The 22,628-nt window shown below is 41.2% G+C and overlaps 1 protein-coding gene across 5 annotated transcripts in view; it reads right to left on the reverse strand.

Annotated features, from left to right (window-relative positions):
• Window positions 1-22,628, reverse strand: part of TCAF1 (TRPM8 channel associated factor 1) — a 52,150-nt gene that overhangs the window by 4,657 nt on the left and 24,865 nt on the right. For 2 of the 5 annotated variants that reach the window (XM_072777557.1, XM_072777558.1), the window contains exons 3-8: window positions 6,173-7,167; window positions 5,828-5,925; window positions 4,365-4,578; window positions 3,814-4,053; window positions 2,427-2,764; window positions 840-1,090 (exon numbers count right to left, since the gene is read on the reverse strand). In XM_072777557.1, the coding sequence (XP_072633658.1) occupies window positions 840-1,090; window positions 2,427-2,764; window positions 3,814-4,053; window positions 4,365-4,578; window positions 5,828-5,925; window positions 6,173-7,167 (2,136 nt within the window). Of the gene's footprint in view, window positions 1-795; window positions 1,091-2,426; window positions 2,765-3,813; window positions 4,054-4,364; window positions 4,579-5,827; window positions 5,926-6,172; window positions 7,168-22,628 lie in introns of all 5 variants that reach the window. The other 3 variants (XM_072777554.1, XM_072777553.1, XM_072777556.1) reach the window with 2 other exon arrangements.

Consider the following 22,628-nt stretch of genomic DNA (forward strand, 5'->3'; position numbering starts at 1 on the left):
TCCCATTTGATAAGGAGTCATTTGACTAATAGGTGAAAGAACCAGGCTTTGGATACAAGGAGTCTACTGTGAGAGATGATGGTCTTAACTACCAGGCCATGGTGAGAAAAGGGGAGTACTAAGCTTACTACTCTGTGGACCAGCAGAACATAGAGGAATCCCTTGATATACAAGCACTGCATTCACAGACCTCTTCAGGACTATCGGTCTGGGTCTTCCTGACAACCCTGTGAGGTAGGGATTTTTGTCCTCATCTCACAAACAAAGAAATGTTGAGTAGTGACACAATGACCTTCCCAAGAGCTAACACTACCTACAGGCTCTTTTTACTATATCAGATTGCTTTTTAAGCTCTTTGAAAACTACCTAAGCCACAGAATATCAAGGAACTATCTCGTTATCCTAGTAAATTTGTGTTTCAGTGGATTCTATGGGCAGGTTTCTGGAATAGCTGATCAAAAATAAAAGCCCAGAGAGTCCTCAGGATATCAGAATGGGAACCACCCCCAAGGGCCACGGCCCATCATGGTAAACCAAGGGCTGGCACAGAAGCAGGTGCCAAAGCTCTCAGAACCAGGCCAACAGAGGGCCAGCAGGGAATCCGGGAGCAGAGGAACGAGGCTCATAAACAGAAGGCATTGTTCCTAAGGATTTCTGATTCCCCTTTTTGCTGTGTTCTTAACCCACTTTCTAGAGATGGAACTAGGTAGGAAGATATGTGGGCAATGAGCCAAGAGGGCAAGGCTAGAACCCTAAGAGACAGAGGTCGAGGAGTGAATCCCCATCTCTGCCTACCTCCCCAAACCTCTCTACCTGCCACCTCGCTGGGCACTCCTTACATCTGTGTGAGGAGGTATAATTTCATAATATTTTCCTTCCATTCAGGCAGATAGGCCAGGCTGGTAGCCACTTCCTTCTGGATAGGCCAGGCCCAGGCCTCAAAGAACGGAGCCAGGTTCTTCTGCACTTGGTGGGAGAACATCTTCACCCACAGATTCATTTTGTCAACATTGTCTGTGGGCAAGTTGGTCTGGTTCCTGTACTCCGTGAAGAGACGGATAAATGGCTCCCAACCAAAAGCCTCCTGTAGCTGGGGACAGAAAGCAGCAGCAGGAGACGTTTAATTCACCAAAAGAAGACCCAACAAACACTATAACAAATTAATGTAATGTATTTAGCCCCTAAAATACCAGTTTCATTTCTGTCACTGGCCCCCTCTCCTGTTCTAGCTGCTGGCGTGACGGGTTACTCTCTTAAGAAGGGCCTCTGGGCAGTGCAGCGCTCACACAGAGCAGATCCTCAATCAAGGATGGCTGTGCTAATAACTGCAAGGATTAGTAGCAGTATTTACGACCTAGGTCGTTGTTCCTGTAGCTCACTGGATTGTGAAAGTGTCGACAGGGTATCTCACAAGGATTTAAAACCGGCCGAAGTGGAAAAAAAAAAATCCTTGTATCTTTCATAGCTGCAAAGTGAAACCCCAATAACCGGGGAGCCCCCCCTCCCCTTACCCTGATATGACCTGCATCAGTCGCAGGCCTGCACCAATCTGCAAGGCTGCTAACATAGCCTTTCAGAAAAAAAAGTGAGTCCAGTATAAACAGGAGACTCTATTTAGTCCAGGCGGCTAGAATTAAGGTAAGTAAGGCATAATTTCAGGAAAAGGCAGCTGTCCCCGAGGCCACTGGAAATAGCCCGTGTGAGGCTGGGTTATGGCGCCTCACCGTTAGGACAGACATCAGCAGTTCTCTGAAACAACCTCAGCTGCATTTCACAGGTGAGCGACTTCTGTCCCTGGGGTAAAATGGCCCCAGTGACAAAGTTCGAGTCTCCAGGCAGTTTCACTATCGTTCTCGGGACAGAGGGTACAAACAGAGAGGGACTGGGGCAGGTGGAAGAACCTGGCTGGAGACTGAGTTCCAGAAACCCAGGTGGTGGGACTCTGCACCGTGACCTGGGAGCTGCTCCAGGGCCTGGGGGCCAGGAACGGGGCTGGTGGACAATCGTTCAAAGGCAGGGGCAACCTCATGTGCAGGCCAGTGAACAATCTTGGATTAACTGAGGCAATGAGAGGACCTGCCTCATAGGTTCCGTCCCAAATCCTGTGTGTGCCCGGGAGGGGGAGGTCATGGGGGTAGGAACGGGCAGGGTATTTGGTGTTAGATCGCTATTCAAACAGGACATGGTTTGGCTCCAGTCTCAGGTATGTGTGGGGTCAAAGCTAGCCATGGTAACCGTATTTATAGTACCGTCTTCACCTCTTAGTGCTTTCTATCTCCTCTCATGAATCTCCTCAAAGTCATGGTGTGAGGGTGCAGCTGAGGCACTTAAGTCCACCCTGGGGTCACTAGAATGTCCCCTAATGAGGCCATGCCAGGTGGTCCCCGCAGTGGGGTCTCCCACCCCCCTCCATTCTGGCCCAGTACCTGTAGATACGTTTCCAGGGCAGTCCACGCATTCCAGTTTTTCACATTGGGACCCTTGCCCAGGTAGATTCGGACTCTCTTCTCCCGAACTGGAGGCCACAGAGCAATATTGGCACGGCCTCGAGGGATGCCCAGGACTGTCTCATGCACGTAGACACACCACAGATTGCAGGTGGCCTCGGTGGTGTGTGGCGGGAACTCCCACTCCTGCCGCTGCTGGTTCCGGCCGAGCTCATGGACAGGGCCCCACAGCCCCTTGGTTCTGATGAGCTTCTCATTGATGAGCTCCTGCACGGATTCCAGATGGCACATGATGGGGTACCCTGCGTGCATCCAGCCTGGGAACACAGGAGGGAGGAAGAGAGGTGAGAACGCTCCCCACCTGTCCTTACCAGAACTTCCAGAAGCCCGTAATGCTCAGAAGGGCAATCCACGCAAAGACCCACCAGGGCTCTCCCTCAGCCTCTCTTTCTGTTATCGTGCCTCCACCCTCACTCTGACCCGAGAGCACGCGGCTTCAGGACGGATGTGCATCACCCACAGCCCTCCACGTACTCTTCAGCTTTTCCATTTTCGTGAGTGTCCTGGCGTGTGAACCTGTCACATGATACTCTTTTCTCAAAGTTGAGAACTCTTTGATGGTGGCTTCCCCTTCTCATTATTTAGCTACGGAGTTGCCTGCATTGATGCTCTTCCTAGGGAGCATCTCCATAAGGCAACAAAACCGGGGTGGAAAGGAATTTCCATTGTTTTCTTGTTTCTACACACCCCTGATGTGTTATGCTTCTCGACCCCACTGGCAGAGATCTCTTCATAAGGCCTCTTCTCAAAGTCATTAGATTCCTTCTCCCAACAGCTGTAACCCCGGTGGAGGCCCCCCCAACCACTTTTATTTTCTCCTGGAAGTCGCCGATGGGGCTGTGGCGAAAGCCTACACTTCGTTCTTGCACTATTTCCACCGCTGGAAGCTCTCTCTTGACATGCTGACCTAAACTGTTCATATTTTAACATACTGCTCACGCCCATTTCCACGGCCTGCTTTTCTTGTGTTACATAATCCCATCAAATGTTCCTCATGCCATCAAAATATCACTTTAAATGTGTCCTTCAGTGTCTGTCGGAAGGTATGCACGTTATATTACCTCCCCACTCTGTCCTGCTGGACATTTAGGGAGTTTCCAATTTTCTGTTGGGGAATACAGTTGAGGTTTTTTTTGTTTTTTTTTGTTTTTTTTGATGCATCCCCCCGCTTCCATTTAGATAGCAAGGTTTGCATCTTCTATATCTTGCTAGAGCACGTTTACCACGCTGGCTGCCCACTGCAGGAGAAACAGGAAGGCCGCCAGGCGCAGCATGCACAGAGGGCTGGCTCCCCCAGAGTACCCACCAACTGAGATCTGGACGTCAGCAACGATCCTCTGAGGCAGACGCAAAGGGAAGGGCTCGGCCCCCAGCCGTGCCACAGCCTGCATCACCTCGTCCCAGAGGCGAAGCAGAGGCTCAGGGTTCTCCAGGGTACGGAGATTGGCGGTTGGCACTGTCAGGATGATGTTGTCCGTAGCCAGTTCTCCCCAGGGACCTGGATTCTCCTGGATACGCCTCTTCCACTCTTCCTGGGAGGTCTCCCCTGGGAAGAGAGGTCATGGGGCTCGAAACTCACTTTCCTAAATCCCTTATGTTAAAACGTACAACTTGAACTCCAGGAGGAGAGCACCAAGGTCACGAGTGACCATATCCCCGTTTTTGTCCTCTTTCTACGAAGGCCCCATGAATGTGGTTTGGTCTTAATCCGCTTGGCCCCAAAGCTGAATCTAAGGAAACCTAGCTCCCTCCCCTCTACCAACCTGGACTTTCTCTCTTCCTACACCAAACAGCCCCAGATGATCTCCTGCCCTGGCTCTCCCACTCCCCTGGGGTTCACCCCGCAGCTCCACTCACCCAGCTTGTAGTACGGGGCGTGCACGGCCCCCTTGACAGTGATGGGCACAGAGCCGAGTTTGCTGCTCTGAGGCACAATGATATACAGCAGGCCGCCCCAGAGGCAGGTGATGGACTTGGTGGGCTTGTCCAGGCAGCACCGGTTAATCACAAGCGGGCCTCGGAACAGCTTGCTGGCTCTGGTCAGGTCATCAGTGTGGCAGCCAATCTGTATCTGGAGCGGAGAGATCCCCCCTCAGAGTCACCCTGGGTTGTGTGCAAGTGGAAAGCAGGAGGCTCCCAGGAGGTGAGGGCAGGAAGGGTCTCTGGGTCACAACCCCATGCAAGCCTACGCAACTCCATCATTCCTCAAGGCTGTGCGGACTGAATTGTATAAATGACCTCCCAGGGGAGTCAGCTCCACATAGGGTCATGTTGAGATGCTGGAGCAAGGTACACCTGGTATAGCCCCCCAGGCTAATGCTGAGGAGGGCGGCCCCCCACTCTGGGTGTCTCTATAACCCACCGAATCCTGGGTTGCCTGTTTCATTGTGGTGATTCTGGCCTTGGGAATGGGGCAGAGGGGACCTCGCTGACTCCCAGTGGGAGGCAGTGTGATCGGCTGATAAACTGGAGGGTGGACTCAGCTCCTCCCCTTCTCTAATGACCCCCTCCCCGGCCATGCGGCAGCTCCCTGACTGGGTGGAGTCCTGGGATTCTCCTCCCAGGTTTATGCAAAACATGTTCCAGGACAGGTGCAGGCACAGCGCAGATCCTACCAGTCAAAAGACTCTCACGGGGGACAAAGCAGGATGGCTCTTTAATTTTCTATCAGTGTGTGTGTGTGTGTGTGTATGTGTAAGCGACAGACTGAAGGTGGACCGGGGAAGCAGGGACCAGTCTTCAGTGTCCCAGGGAAGATGCAGGAAAACCTTGTGCTCCACTAGGAGATCGCCTTCCCCAGGCACCAAAAGGGGACTGAGGTTGTCTGAACAATCCTGCGTGCCAGGGTGCCCTCCATCTGCTGCTTTTTGTTTTTTTCAGCTTTTTAAATTTTTTATGGAATTATCTTCTTTAAAAAAAAGTTTTATTACTATTTTTTAAAGGAGTTTCCATGGCATGATGGGGCTTGAACTCCCAACCCTGAGAGTAAGAGTCACATGCTCTATTGACTGAGCCAGCCATGTGTCCCTGTTTGGTGCTGTCCTTGTTCCCCACTCTAGGACCTAAGTGAAAAGCACAAAACTTAAGAGCCAGACGTTGGTTAGGATGGAGCCCTGGGCTCTGAAATGTGTCAGATCTATTGGTGGATTGATTGGAGTATCATTGACACACAACGTGCAGCTCATTTGCCTCACCCTTAAAATGGGGTAAAAGTACATGCCACGTTGCCAACAGGGTTTTTGTGAGATCACACAAGACGGCAACCGTGAAAGCCAGGATATCTGGGTTCTGCGTGATGTGGCCACAGGGCACGGCCTTACCTTCAGATCAGCAGAGGCAGCAGCTTCAGGCAGCGAGACCTCTATGATCTGCCTTCCAGGAATGTAGAGCCCAGTGCTCATCCAGCAGTATCTGGTGCCTGCCAAAGCACAGGAATGGTCCCTTGATCCCTCCCCCATGACACCATCTCCCCCCCAGAGTGTACACAGCCCCTTCGGGAGCTCCACACGGCTCTCTCTCTTCATGCCCGCCCCGACTCAACTCTTGCAAATGTCACCTGACACCCCCACCCCCATCTCCTTGACAGCGCCCGGCCACGGGTGGAGATGGCCCCACTTCCACACCCCCCACTCTGAGCGCTCACCCCGCCCCCCCCAATTCCATACCAGGATTGTTGCAGTTGACCTCAACGGTGATGGGAGACTCGGAGGGACGCAGATAGGGGCTGCTGTACATGTCTTCGATTTCCGGCACCAACAGCGAGAGGTCACTTCCAGAGTGGGCCAGGCCAGTGGCCAGGGAAAGCATAGCACCCCTGCAGCAGTCATTGATGACGGGGTTCTCTCGGGTTGCCACCGGGAGCCGATACCGACTCAGCAGCTTCCTCAGGAGCCGGTGCACAGACATGTAGGCAGGGATCTCTTCGGCGGGGATCTGGAGGAAAGCTGCCCCATCCGGCCCCAGCTTGGCCAGCCAGCCTTTCTCCACATTCCCTCTTTTCCTGCCCATTATGACCTGGAACTCGGCCAGGGTGGAACGGAAGTGGTAGGTCCTTATCCCTGCCTTAGGAGTGCGGAAGGGCCCTGGGTTGAGGCTTTGGCTGGTGATGCTGATGCCAAAGGGGTTGAGGAGGAGGTTTCCTGGGAACCGGGCCAGAGGGGACACTCCGGGGTTCTTGAAGGCCCACCACCACGCTTGGGCTCCGACGAACAGCCCCCCGCCCTCAGCTACAAACTCCTGCAGCTCCTTGACCCCCACATCACTCACGGGTTCAAAGCAATAGACACTCGCGTCGCTGGTCAGGTGGGGCTCGATGCTGGTGTCTATGCCCCCCACCGCGAGCAGGCCGCTCAGTGTCCTCAGTTCCGTCTGCACCACGATCTTGCCTCTGCGGCCCCCGTCCAGCCAGCGCACGGCATTGAGCAGAAAGGGGCCCAGTTTGCCCACCGTGAATAACACCTTGTGGCCAGTCACGACCACGCGGCCCCGGCCGTAGCGGGCAGCCGCTATGACACAGCCGTGGTAGGAATCTAACCCCAGGGGAAAGGCGAGAGCCCCGTGCACCAGCAGCTGGGACGGGAAGCAATCCGAGTTGCTGATGTCCAGCTCTGAAATCCCGTGCAGGAGCTCCTCTCTGTCCTCGGAGAGATCGTCTTCACAGCTGCAAAAGACACAGGCATTGTCTATTAAAGGAGTGGCCACACGAAGCTCTGGGAACAGAGAGCGCGCCCCACACAGCAAGTGTCAGCTTTACTAATGTGATCGCTTCTAGCTCTCGCAGGACTGCTGGGAGGATAAAGTGGGCGTCTCTGCCCTGACTGGGTGTGGAGGCTGGTCTGAGGGAAGACACAGGGACATCAATTCTGGTCTGCCCCCTCTTGCAATGCAAAGTCTCCAAAGGAAATCCCAGGGGAAGCCGTGCCATGCTTACCCAATATCATAGCATAAATATTCTAGGTTGCAGTGTTTATTTCAGCCTTTTGGGCATGATGTAAACAACTGAATGGGAAATCATGTTTTCGTTCTTATAAAGAGTCTCATTTGTAAATTTCATGCAGCCAATTTTCTGCAAATAAAGTCAATGGAGGGCTGAGTTGGTGGCACCATTGAAGAATCACTATTATCTCAAAAGGTGGGGCAGAGGAGTGGGCTGGCTTCAACTCTAGTAGAGACCCTCTGGTTACTTGAACTCAAAAGGATTGACCATCTACTCGCAGCACTCCATCCACTCATTGCCGACTCTCAGGAGTCCCATATCCATGCTATAAGGGGTTTCTCAGGACCATCTGTACCCGTCTGTGAGTAACAAACTCCTGTACGACTTCAGGACTGCCATGTCCCCCAAATGGGCGATGCAGCCCTGGGTACCTAGGGGATCAATAGGGGGGAAGAGGCACAGTGACCTCTAACAGCCGGAAGATCCCAGAGCTGGTTATGCCAGTTTTGTTAGGTAAAGGTGTGGCAACTACAGGATGAGAAGGCAGCTGCATGCAAATACTGAAAAACAAGTCAAGTAGACAGCCTAATGGCGTATCTGTGTTGCACTCTCTTGGTTGTAAGAACTCCAGTTAAGTGATGGGAAACTGGTACTCTTAGTAGGTATGATCCTTTCCTGAACACAAAAGTATCACCTTACTACTGCCTCTCCAGCTCCTTGAAGCACCAACCACTGAAATCGTTCAACTAGCTCTTCCTGCTCTGATTCCAAGTTTACTAAACCACTATAATTTATAATCTTACTTCTGATGATTGACTGCCTAAACAAAGAAATCATGGGTCAGGCCAAGCAGAATGTTGTAGTTCTGTGACCTATTCATTTCTCAAGCAATATCTTGGACAGGCTATCTTTAATTCTGTGATTCTAAAATTAAAAAAATAATTTTTAAGGTTTCTATTACTTTACATGTATACAAAATTAAGTGAAAAACGTTTTAATTCTCATAATGAGTTTTTATAAATTTCATGCAATTATTTTACAAATGAAGTCAGTGAAGAGGTAGGCTACTGTGTTTTAGATTAATACTGGCATCAAGATTTATACACTAGCCTATTATGATGAGGTGGCCGATATCGAATGTGCAAACTTGAGGCCCAAACACTCAATCACTAGGATCTCATCTAGACAATGTCCCTAGGTGAGGTCCTGCTCATGCTTAGCCTGGGTCGGGGAGAGGGGACACCCTCAGAGACATCTATCTGTTATTTCTAACAGCCATGACTTATGTGCAGAGGGGGATAAATTTTTGTTTCATAAACTGAAAAAAATATGAACTGGATTTTTACTTTTCTTTCTCATTCTCATCTGAAATGAAACAAAAATTTTAAAATCAGAATAAATTCATGATTATACTCTGTTTTGAAAAGGGCACAATCAGTAAACTATGCTAGTAAGAATTTACCGAAAATATAAATCAAATGGAATCAGACAGATCAGAAATCCATGAGCACAGAAGAATCTGTAACTGCATATATGTGAAAGAAAATGATCACGAAAACAAAAAGAGGGATTATCATTTGTCTTGAGAAAATACGCTTCAGTAACCAATAATGATCAATCGAGCATTTCAATGCCATTTAACATTTAAAGAAACAAGAATCACCAAATATTTGATGAAAAGTAACAGCATAAAAGAGAAGCACTGACCTAACCAAAGAAAGCCAACACCCTAGGAAATAAGAGTGATAAGTGGAGAAGAAAGTCCTAAACAAATGCTGTATATCATTGGAGAGTTCTGAGATGAGGTATTATCTCTCTTTTCAAAAGAAAAAAGAAGTTACTGCTATTAAAAGTTACTCATTAGAATAAAAATACAATTGCCAAACAGGCATCTCAATTTTAATATATGGACAGAAAGTAAATCTTGATGGATAGAAACGCTATGAATAGGTCAATGGTAAAACTGAGTCAAGTGGTAATTGCAGAGAGCAGTGTTAAAAGGCAAAAAGAAAATCATTAGCAGAAAAAGTTGAGAAGGATGGACCAAGGAGAAGATCTGGCAAGCAAGAGTTAAAAAAGCAAAGCAGAAAGAGAAGAAAGTAGCAACAAACCTACAATTACATGCAATTGCCTTTTACTGAAAAATAGATCTTATTCCTTAGAATGACAGGACTCCCTGAATGCAAAGTAGGGTAAATGAAATGAAGAGCAGGATCTAGCTGATTACCGATAAACTAATGAACTTCAAACAAAGAAAAAGCTTTGAAGGCCATCAGAAAGAAAACAAAGCAAAAGAGAAGAAATTACGTACAAAGAAACAAGTGAAACCAGTGCCCTAAAAACAACGTATTTGAGGGCAGTGCAAATACTCTGATAATTAGCCTCCTAAGACTCTTTGTTGGCACATGGAAATCCTGAAACCGTACCAAGGGCTTAGAAATGTACCACTCATGAAAGTTTTCCCAAAAAGTTACTTGAGGTTACCCTGTAGGTCTGTAAAAGAAAAAGAAATACAACAGAGGAACAAATTGGCTTCACAAAACAGTGGTGGGCAAGGATATCAGTATAATTTATAACGAATGCCAAGAAACTGCTGATAAAGGTCCAATGACACCTGCTGTTGCTAAGAAATAATTCCAAGTTAGTAGAGCCAGGATGATAACACAGGAAGAATGAAACCAAGGCAAAATCCAATTGGAACCAAAATACCAGATGATTTCAACAAAACACGGGAGGTAGGGGGTGAGCATGGAAAGTGCATTAAAGAGATAAAGGAAGTTCTTGATTTGAATGGAGATGTAGACTATAAAATTTAGCTAATTCTCAACTCAGATCTAAAAATATTTAAAAAATAAAGGCAGCAGTAAATATGGCTACTAGTTAGTTTATAATAAAGGTGGCATCTTATATTATTAGGAAAAGACCGATACTTTCATAAATGTTGTTGGGAGGGCTGGACAGGCATTTTGAAAAAGATAAATAGGATACCCTACATTACACAACACACCAGACAAGATTCCAAATGCACCAGAAAAGTAAATTTTTCAAAAGGAAACCACACAAGTACTATAGGAAACCAAGAGTGAAATCTCACAATCTGGGCATGATCCCAAATCAGATGTTATGATAGAAAAGACTGATAACGTTAGCTACGTAAACATTTTTGATTGGCAAAAATACTAAGTTCGCTCACAAGGCAAGCACCCTATAAACCACAGATAAAAGATGAATATTCCTAATCTGTAAGGAACCCTTAAACTGAGGAGAACACCAAAAACACATCAGAAAACAGGCAGAACATGTGAAAAGACAGTTGGCAACCACAAGAAAACCACAAATGACTCAGGCACTGACTGACTTGGAGAAAAAGAGTGTAAATTACAACTACATTGTGATACCATTTCCCAGCTATCAGACTAACAAAAATTCAGAAGTCAGATAACTGTTCTGTTGGACTTGTGTGGGTAAAATAGGCATTTTTTTTCCATTGCTGGTGAGAAGGCCAAGTGATGCAACCCAATCTGGAGATGAATCTGGCAATTTCTAACAAAAATATGCAAACATTTATTCTTTGACCTAGCAATTCTATCTCTAGAAAATCAGCCAAAAGGCACAACTCCAGTAAAATGGAAAGCCACGTGAACGCCCATTGATTCAATACTGGTTGACTACACTATGGTATGTTCCCAGACTGGAACAGAATGCCATCATGGAAAAAAAAAATGAGAGGGTTCTAAATATTGTCAAGGAATAGTTACAAAGATACATTAATTGAAAATAGTTGGAATCAGAATGTATGATTGGAACGTCTGTTAATTAACGGCTTATTAGCTCATTTCTTTTTAGCATCAAATAATATTCCATTGTCTGAACATGCCACAATTTATTTATCCATTCCCCTCCTGAAGGACATCTTGGTTACTTCCATGTTTTTGCAGTTATGAACAGAGCTGCTACAAACATCCGTGGGCAGGTTTTTGTGTGGCCATAACTCCTTTGCGTAAATAGCAAGGAGTGTGATTGCTGGATCCTACAGTAAGAAGCAGTTTAGTTTTGTAAGAAACTGCTAAACCGTCTTCCAAAGTGACCGTACCGTTTTGCATTCCCATCAGCAATGAACAGAGAGTTCCGGATACTCCACATCCTCATCAGCATTTGGTGGTGTCAGTGTTTTGGATTTTCGGCAGAGTGATACCTTATCGTTTTACTTTGCATTTCCCTGATGACACAGGATGTGAAGTGTTTTTCTCATATGATTATCCGACATCTGTACATCTTGGTGAAGTGTCTGTTAAGGTTTCTGGACCATTTAAAAAAAATTGGATTGTTTTACTGTTATTTTAAGAGTTATTTGTATAGTTTGGATTATAACCCTTTATCAGATGTGTCTTCTGCAAATATTTCCTCCCAGTCTGTGGCTTGCTTTATCTCTTGATACTGTCTTTTGCAGAACAGAAGCTTTTAATTTTAATGAAGCCCAGCCTATCGATTATCTCTTTCATGGATCTTTGGTATTATGTCTAAAATGTCATAGCCATATTCAAGGTCATCTAGGATTATTTTCTGTTATCTACTAGGAGTTTTATAGTTTTTTTTTTAAAGATTTTATTTATTTATTCATGAGAGAGAGAGAGAGAGAGAGGCAGAGACACAGGCAGAGGGAGAAGCAGGCTCCATGCCGGGAGCTTGACGTGGGACTTGATCCTGGGTCTCCAGGATCACGCCCTGAGCTGAAGGCAGGGCTAAACTGCTGAGCCACCCAGGCTGCCCCTATAGTTCTGTTTTAGGTCTGGGATCTGTTTTGAGTTATTTTATGAAAGCTATAAGGACTGTATCTAGATTCACTTTTTTTTTTTTTTTTTGCCTCTGGATGTCCATTTCCAGCACCATTTCTGACCATTTCTGAGGGCTTTCTTTGCTCTATTGCATGGCCTTTGCTCCTGTGTCAAAGATCAGATGACCATATTTCTGTGGGTCTATTTCTGGGCTCTCTATTCTGTTCAATTGGTCTGTTTTTCCACAAATACCACACTCTTGTTTACTGTAGCTATAGTGAGTCTTGAAGTCAGATAATGTCATTCCTCCAACTTTGTTCTCATTTAATATTGTGTTGAACATGCCAATTTTGAAAAATCAACTTCACTGACATGTGGTAAAATTCATTTAAAGTGTACATCTTGATGAGATTTTATTACATTGATATGCTTGTATAATCACAATAAAATTACAGGACATTTCCATCACCACGGAAAGCTACCTTTTGCCCCATTTCAATCAATCCAGTCCCCAGGCAACAACTGACGTGCTTGCTTTCTGCCTTTTTCTAAAGTTTCATATATATGGAGTCATAAAGCATATACTCTCGTGTTTGGCATTTTTCACTTAGAATACATTTTTGAGAGCCATCCATGTTATTATTGAGTCTCTCAGTAATCCATTCCTTTTTACTGAGGAGTAGTATGCCACTGGATGGATATATCACATTTTGTTTATGCATTCATCCGTTGATGAACATTTGGGTAGCCTCCAGCTTACGGCTTGCGGCCATGAACATTCATGTACAAAATTTTTGTGTAGATATGTTTTGCCTTTCTTCTGGATAAACACATAGGAATGAGATGGCGGAGTAGTATGGTAAGAGTAGGTTTAAATTTATAAGAAATTGTTTTCTAAAGTGGTTGTATCGTCGTACATTCCCAACGGGTAAGGTATGAGAGTTCCAGTTGCTCTACATTCTTGCCAACACTTCATTTGTGATTTTTTTTTAGGAACAATTCTAGTGGAGGGGTGTATGGTATCTAATTGTGATTTTAATTTGCATTTCTCTGATGACTAACAATGTTGAGAATCTTTTCATGGGCTTATTGGCTTTTCACAGTTTATCTTCTGTGAACTATTTAAAATATTTTATCCTTTTATTTATTTTTTACTGGATTGTTTATCTTCTTATTGAGATGTAAGAGTTTTCTATGTATGCTCAATGCAAGTCCATTGTCAGATATAGGTACTGCAAATAACTTTTCTAATCTGTAGCTTGCCTTTTGTTTTCTTAATACTGTCTCTTGAACTGTAGAAATTATTAAAATTTTTTTGATGAAGCTCAATTTATTAATCTTTTCCTCTTTTGGCTTATGGACTTTTTGTGTCCTATCTAGGTCATCTCTGCCTACCCTAAAGTCACAGATAATCTCTCCTGTGCATTCATTTAGAAATCTTTAACGAACAAACAAAAAAAATAGAAGTTTATGAATTCTAGCTTCTGCATTTAGTTTTGTATGGAGTGGGATAAGCATCAGGATTCCCCTTTTCACCATGAGGGTATCCATTTATTCCAGAACCATATGTTGAAACAATTCTCTTTTCCTCTTTGAATTACCTTGGCACCTTTGCCAAAAAATAATTGAGCATGGATCTGTGAGTCTATTTCTGAACCATGCAGTCCGTTTCATTATCTGTATGCGTATCCTTATGCCAATGCCACGGTATTTTGATTGCTTCAGCGTTTCTAATGAATACTGAAATTAGGTTATGTTAGTTCCTTTCCTTTGCATTAATTTTAGAATCCATTTGCACTTTGGTTAGGACTACAATGACTCTATACATCATTTAGGGCAAAACTGACATCTTAAAAATATTGTGTGTTCTGATTCACTAATGTGGTATATTTCTCCATTTCTTTAGGTCTTAATCCCTATCAGTGACATTTTATAGTTTTCATGATATAGGTCTTATATATATTTTATTAACATTATTCATTAGTATTTCACAATTTTGTGTCCTGTTTTAACTGATACCGTATTTTAAATTTCAGTTACCAATTTCTGGCTGCTAGTATATAAAAATGTAATTGATTTTTGTATATTGACTATATCCTGCAGCCTTGCTAAATTCAATTATTTTAGTATTTTTTGTAGTTTTAAATAATTTTTTATGTAGATGAGCATGTTTTCTGCAAATAAACATAGGTTTACTTCTTACTTTTTCATCTCTGTGCCTTTTTTTACTTGCCTTACTGTAATGGCTGGGACCTTTAGCACAATGTTGAATAACAACAGCAAGAGCAGTATTATTCCTTGTCTTGTTTCCAATCTTAGGGTATTTCACCACTAAGCATATTCTTAGCTATAGCTTTTTCAAAGATGACTGACTCATCAAAGAGTAGAAGTTCCTTTTTATTTCTAAGTAAAATATTATTAGGATTTGGTACTGAACTCTGTCAAATGCTTGTGTGTGTCTCTGTGTGTGTGTGTGTGCACACATATTGAATTGTATGCTTTTTTTTCTCTCCCTATTCTGTTAATTTGGTGAATTACTTCCACATTAGAATGTTAAGCCAGCCGTGCATTCCTAGGATAAGCCATACTTGATCATGATGCGGTATCCTTTTTATGTATTACTTTTATTCTTTCTACAATATTTTATTAAGAATTTTTGCATCTTTGTTCATGAGGGATACTATTCTATAGTTTTCTTGCAATGTCGTTCTCTGGCTTTAGCATCAGAGAAATACTGGTTTAATAAATCAAGTTGCAAAAATTTTCCTCCTCTTCTATTTTCTTGAAGGGTTTATGTAGAGTTAGTATTATTTGTTCTTTGAATGTTTGATAAAATTCATCAGTGAAGCTATCTGGGTCTAATTTTTCTTATTGGGATTTTTTTACGTTGTTCATTTTAAACAAAAATTTTAATTTAAAATAAAAAACTATAAAACTTACAAATATAGTACCAAGTTCTTATTTATATGCTCTTCCCCCAGTTTTCCAAATGTTAACATGTTACACTATCATGGTACATTTGCCAAAACTAAGAAGTTAAAACTGGTAAAATGCTATTAACTTTAGACTTTATACAAATTTCATCAGTTTTCCCACCAATATTTTCTAGGATCCAATCTGGGAAACCACATTATATTTAGTACTGGGATGTTTTAAATTATAATTCCAACTCATTTAACATATATTTTCTGTTTCTTCTTGCATCAATTTTAGTAGTGTCTCTCCAGAAATCTGTCCATTTAAGTTGTCAAATTCATTGGTATACAGTTATAATATTCCCTTATTATCCTTTTAATATCTGAAGGATCTATATTAATCATCCATATTCCATTCCTAGAATTTATCATTTGAATTCTCTCTCTTGTTTTTGTTATCAATATATCTAGACATTTATCACTTTTATTTTTTTCAACTAACAAGCTTTTGACTTTACTGATGTTCCCTATTGTTTGCCTATTTCATATTTCATTGAATTCAGCTCTCACCTTTATTATCTTCTTTATTCCTTCCATATATTTTGGGTAAGGTTCTCATTTTTTGTTTAGCTTCTTGATGTGGAAGACTTAGGTCATTGAATTTAAACTTTAATCTTTTCTAATAAAAGCACTTAAAGGCATACCTTTCTCTCTAAGCACTACTTTAACTGCATTACACAAATTTTGACAGGTTGTGTTTTCATTTTTATTAAGTCCAAAATATTTTCTAATTTCCTTTGTAATTTCTTTCTTTACTTGTAGAGCATTTATGTATTTTTTTAACTTACAAATATTTAGATATTCCAGATATGTCTATGCTATTGATTTCTACTGTAATACCACTGTGATCAGAACACACTGTGTATGATTTCAATCCTTTTAATCTTTTTGAATCATTTTATGGTTCAACATATGGTTTATCTTCAGTGTTTACACTTAAAAAGAATATATACTCTGCTGTTTTAACCATGTTCATATTCAAAGTTTACATATTCAAAAAATAAAATTAATTAAACAAATATGGGCTAAAACCTATATTAAAGTAGAGCCAAATGAAAAAACAATCCAAGTGCCTTTGGAACATAGTACTCAGACCTTCTATGCTAAGTGCAGTATATTCTGAGGACAAAAATAAATACAAAGAAATCTTTAAAACTTATTATTTATGATCTTGATAATAGTATGTTGGTAATAGTACTTGCCAAATTTGAGACAACATGACCTTCAAAAAACACTGACTATAAATGAATTATAGCACATATGATTTTTTTTTCAAAGGGTCCATGACATGAGTGATACTAAAACAAAATTTTTAAACCATCACAAAATCAACAACAAATGCTATGGAAATGAAGAAGGAAAGCTCTTATTGACAGAAGGATCTCAACCACTTTTGGGAGAAACCTAAAAGCAGAACTATACTCAGCGAAGAAGGTTATGTTGGTACAGGTGTGCAGAAGAGAGGCATCCATATCAGAATGAGAGGGGTTGGGGGTAATTTTCTGGAGGAGGTGACAGTTCACATGAATCTTTATAAGAAAGGAGCAGGAGCTACCTAAGTGTAGTACAAGTAACCACTTTTGTAAATATTGACTCAGGCACAGATCATCAACAAATCCTAAAACCACTGGGTGGAAGGTTGTTGGTAAACAGGACACTCTCAAATTGTCACACCATAGATTAAACTAGTTAAAGAGAGGGAAAGGCACAATTACAATAGGGAAATCTGGCTAACTTCAATTTAACTAAATGGTCAACTCTATCATCACCAGTAATCGTCAAACCGATGTCACTTGCCTCCCAATTTGATACATTGTAATAAAAACAATTTCACCTATGTAGTATTCTTGCCAAAAATGTTTGGACTGTGTATAACCATGAAAAACAATTAGACAAATCCAAACTGAGGGACATTCCACAAAACAACTGGGCTAGATGCTTCAAAAACACTCATATCATGAAAGAGAAGAAAAGGTAGCAAATGTTTTGGTTGGATCCTCTATTTAAAAAAAAAATCTAAAAAAGACATTGTTGGGACAACTGCAGACATATGAACATGGACATTAAATAATAGTATTGTATCAATGGCACACTTTTTGAGATCACTGCATTATGGTTATACTGGAAAATGCCTTTGTCTTTAGGAGATACATGCTGAAATATTTAGATGTGAAGTGTTACTTTTCCTATAGCTTACTGTCAAATGGTTAGGCAAAATAATTGTTCCTGTGTGTTTATATAGTATATGTGACAAAATCTAACCACTGATATATCTAGGTGAAGGGTATGCTTGTCATTACATTATTCTTGCAATGTTCCCATAAGTGTGAAAAATTTTAAATAAAGATCTGGGAAAAAAAAATTAAAAAGAACTACAGGAAGAATAGAAAATCATGTGTAATTTCCAAACAGTGAGCAGAGAAAAAGAAACTCAACGGATGGAGCAAAAGTCAGTAAGGGATAATTTTAAAAGAAGCAACAAGAAAGTATAACAGAAAATATTGGGCAAGATGATAGCAACTAGAGTGTCAATTTTCTTGATTGTAAATGGCAGAGCTCTCTGATTAGGTTAAAAATCAGATTTATACTAAGAGACAAATCTTTTAGAAAAGATACAGAAAGCGTAAAAGGATCAAGAAAGAAGTAAAACAAACAACAGCAAAAAACAGGAATAGTAATTACCATTCTAGGCAAAAAAGAATTCAAGGTGAAAAATACTAGTTGCAAGAAAGATGGATATGTTAGACTGACAAAATGTACCCACCATGAAAAAAATTCATGAATTTATAGGATACCAGAATGTAGCTTTGAAATATGAAAGTAAAAGCCAAATTCAATTCTAAAATCACATTGTGGATATGAAACAATGATTTTAGAAATCTTTTAGATCAAGTATATTAAAATTAAGTAATTTATGGAAAACATGAATAATCCAGTTGATCTAAGGGATATATTTAGAGAATTTATGGTATGCTCTCAAAAACAATAGTGTTACTGATATTTTGCTAGGTCAGAAAAAATAATGTTATTTAAAGTATGTGATAATAATGCTATTTAAAGTATGTGATAACAGTATTGTGGTTATGTTTAAATATCAGTCCTTATCTTTCAGAGATACACTATTTTTTGGACGGAATGATGGAATGTCAGGGACTTGCTCAAAGCAAACAAGAAGAGGGAGGAATGGGTAGGTGATGAGTTGGGAGGCCCATTAGCCAGAGTTGATAATTGTGGCACCTGGGCGACGGGTGCATGTTTGTTCACTCTTCTAATTTCTATTTCTGTATATGTTGGAGGATTTCCAAAATAAGTTTCTAAAAGGAAACTGCCAAATATTTAAAATGAATAGGTGTAAAATACAATACAATACAATACAATACAATACAATACAATACAATACAATACAATAAAATAAAATAAAATAAAATAAAATAAAATAAAATAAAATGAATAGGTGTATATTTAGCCTGTGCGGGCTCTAGTGAAAGGTTATTCATTAGATCTTTATTCATAGAAGAAAAACTAGAAAATAACTTTATCAGGTGCGAGTATGTGAAGGGTTATGTAACTTAGGGAACATCCAACTGTGAAATGCTACGTAGCCTTTCTGAAGGATGATGCACGTTTATCAGGAGCACACAGAAAAATGTTCAAGATAAATATATCTTTAAGTGAAAACGCTGCAGATCTCTCTGTTCCCTCAGCTCTTCCACTACCTCCTCCCACCCTCTGTACACACATACACACAGAAGAAAAGTCAGAACAGACAGTCCAAACTGGGGAAAAGAATGAATTAGCAGGGGCAAAGGGAGAGGTGGAGGCAAAGAATCTTTTACTTTCTACTTTGCATAATTCTGGATTATTTTAGTTATTTTTCTATAGCATGTATTTTGAAACTGAAGAAAGGAAAATGTTCATAAAAAGGGAAAGAAATCTGAATTGTGATTTAGCAATTACTCTTCTAAAGTGCCCTGTCTTCCTACTTGGATTCACTCTCTAAAACTCCCTGTTTATTTTTTGAGAACCAGCTAATGCAATTTTAGTCTACATAACTAAGCATGCAGTGAGAAGGGTGGAGTAGGAGTTAGGTCAGTCTATTTACCCCCACCACGCCTGGCCATGTTCCTGACTTAAAATTCAATACTTAGCATCCTGAAAATTGCTAACATGTAATAAGCAGTGACCTCTAACAATTCGTGGATCCTTGTTATAAACAAGCATATTAATTACTATCTGCTCAATATTTTTGTTTTCCAAACTGCTTGGGAAGTCCTATTCGTGATTATCTTCCATAAACTGATAGTGTTCTTGCTTCGTTTGGGCTAGTTTCAATTTTCAAAATTCTGAAATTTTAATAATCTGGAATTCAAAGACTTCATTGTGTGTGATAATGAAGGGAATATATATAGTTTAATGAAGGGAATATATATAGTTATCAATGTGTAATATTTGCCAATCCAGGTTTCACAGGGGTGTTTTCAAGCTGAGGAATTTGGAGCATGTAGACATTTCAGGGCAGGACCCTTTGTACAACATTCTTCTCTAGGCATCTCTGATAACTTTGAGTATATATGAGAATCACTGTAGACTGAAAAAAACCACAGTCTCAATGGGGTAATGCTAAAAGGAGGAAAGGATGTTCTACTCCCTTCATTTAGAGGGGAAAAGGGGTAGCAGGATATGCCAAGGTCACACCGCATTTACTGGCAGTAGGATCTTGGGTTTTCGGGTACCAGTGAAACTCAGTATCACAGCTCTCTTCCTACTACAGTTGTTTGGTTTCTGCAATTCCTTCCAGTCTGTTTACTGATGATGTTTCTGTGCTTTTAATTCTCAGATCTTTGGAAACCATTTTCTTGACATAAGAAATAATGCCTGGGATATAGAACATCCTCAGTAAATGCTGGCTATATAAGTGGATAAATGAACAACAGAGTTGGAACTCTTTAATAAAAGCCTGAGATTTGGGTAAAAATGAGACAAAGGGACTTCTTATCCAAAAGAGGGGCTAGGTTGATTCTCCTAAAACCTCCCTTAGATTCATCATCCAATGATGCATTTTATCTGCATCACATCTCTTATCGGTGGAGCCAATTCGGTCTCTAGTACCTGTTTTATTAAATGTATATAGAGGGTAAAGTGTGGCAGTTGATTGTGATGCTGCCTCAGTCTTGTGGAAGAAGAAGGTAAATACATGAGCTAAAATGCCAATACTGGGATGCCTGCGTGGCTCAGCGGTTGAGAGTCTGCCTTCGGTGCAAAGCCTGATCCAGGGTCTGGGCATCAAGTCCCTCATCGGGCTCCCTGTGAAGAGCCTGCTTCTCCCTCTTCCTATGTCTCTGCCTCTCTCTCTGTGTCTCTCATGAATAAATAAATAAAATCTTTAAAAAAAATAAAATGCCAATATTTTACACAGCTGGGACAACATACTGAATCTAGGGTAAGGCATCATAATGATGGATGCTAGGGAGGTTTCAATGATACTCATGACATCATACTCTTATATACCATAGTGTGGAAGCTGGATGTGAAAATAATGAAAGTGTTTTAGGTATTTGAGCATGTTTCTTAATTCACTGAATCCTCATAACCATCCTAGAAAGGTAGCCATTATTAATCTCACTTCAGAGATGAGGCTTAGAGAGGGTGGCTATGGCACCAGGTTATAGAGCACATACCACACTGAGCTTGGAAACTTAGTGAGGTCTGCTTTCTCTAGAATATGTGCTTTTTTTCCAGGTTATATGAATCCTGAGTCCTGCAATGAGACTATGAGTGGTTTACGACAATGGACCCAGTGTTTTTTCAAAAGAAATGCTTAATAGAAAGTGAGGCTACTTTTGCACATGAAGTATAACACCACTGGACTCAGAGCTGGAGGTGCAGTAGAGACATTGAGGATGAAGCTGATAGAAGAGTAGAAATCACTCGGGGAAGAGACTACAGGTGGCTTGGTCTTACAGAGGGCATGAAGGCTAGTGTTCTAAATGCAGATGACAATGCTCTCCAGGCAGGAAGTGAGGGCAGTGACTAGGAGGCTCATGTCCTGACACCTGTGGGTATTCGTACCAAGCTAAAAGTAGATTCTCTGGTTTTAATACTTAGGGTTTTGCTCTTCTGATCATAAAGTAGGCTTCCTCTGATAAAAAATCTGATTCATCTGGATAAGACCTACAACAGGTTACTATTAGAAGCATGAGAGGATCCCAAGATCTTATTTAGAATTTAATTTAGTAAGACATATACAAGTAGTAAGATTAAAGTTACCTGAATTCACACTCTCATGTCTAAATTGAAGGTTTAAAAATAAGTAAGATCCTTTGACAGAGTAACTAAATCCATGGGAGTTTTCCGTCTGAACCTCTCTCAGCATGGGATGGAAATAATCCTCCCTCTTGAATTCTAACAGAAGCATCCTGGTATCTCGTATTGTCTAAGGTTTCTAAAACGTTTTAAAGTTCTGTATAATACTGCCTATTGCAGCAAGAGTGGAGAAAGATCCAATGTTCAACAGCAGGCAAATGATTAAATAAATAAGGCATTCTCATGAAGCGAATCAAATAGAACTTTAAAGATTATATAGAATGAAAATATTTATGAGTGGAATTCAAAATAGTGTGTATACTAAAATGATAACAATGAAAAATTATGGATGAATGGGGAGTATAATATTCAAAGATGAAAAGAGCTGTGGGTTTATGACCTATTCTTAAAATAAAAACTTTTAAAAATAAGAGATATTGAAAAAAGTGGTATAAAAGAGTATCCCATGAAGGACCATGATTCAAAAGTATTGGCAATTGGCAACACACACACAGAGACATATTTATATGTATATCAGAGGTGTCAAAAAGCTAAGTGAAAAAAAGTGAATCATTTCCAGAGTTAAATTTGGCTTTTTTTTTTAAACATTTTATTTACTTATTCATAGAGACACAGAAAGAGAGAGAGAGGCAGAGACACAGACAGAGGGAGAAGCAGGCTCCATGCAGGGAGCCTGACGTGGGACTTGATCCCTGGTCTCCAGGATCACGCCCTGAGCTGAAGGCAGCGCTAAACTGCTGAGCCACCCAGGCTGCCCAAATTTGGCTTTTATTTTATTAAATTTGTGTCATATAAGTATTTATGCACGGACAGATGTGGAAGGTCTTTAATGTGATTTGTGAATGATTTTTCTTGCATTTTAATGTTTTTGTGTGTGAAGTGAGGTAATGAAATATATACCTTATTAGTAAAATTTGGTAGAAAGTTTGGAAAATAAAAGTTTAATAGTAAAAATCATCTACCATTATTCCATGACCCAGAGATCTACCTACTACAACTATTTTGACCTTTTCCTTCTATAATATTTTCTACACATAGCTATATTTTTTGAAGAAAAGTAGGAACATATTGAACAACAGGTTAGTATCCTACTCTATTTCATTTAACAGTA

The sequence above is a fragment of the Canis lupus genome, chromosome 15, assembly GCF_048164855.1.
Source record: "Canis lupus baileyi chromosome 15, mCanLup2.hap1, whole genome shotgun sequence".
Taxonomy (NCBI): Eukaryota; Metazoa; Chordata; class Mammalia; order Carnivora; family Canidae; genus Canis; species Canis lupus.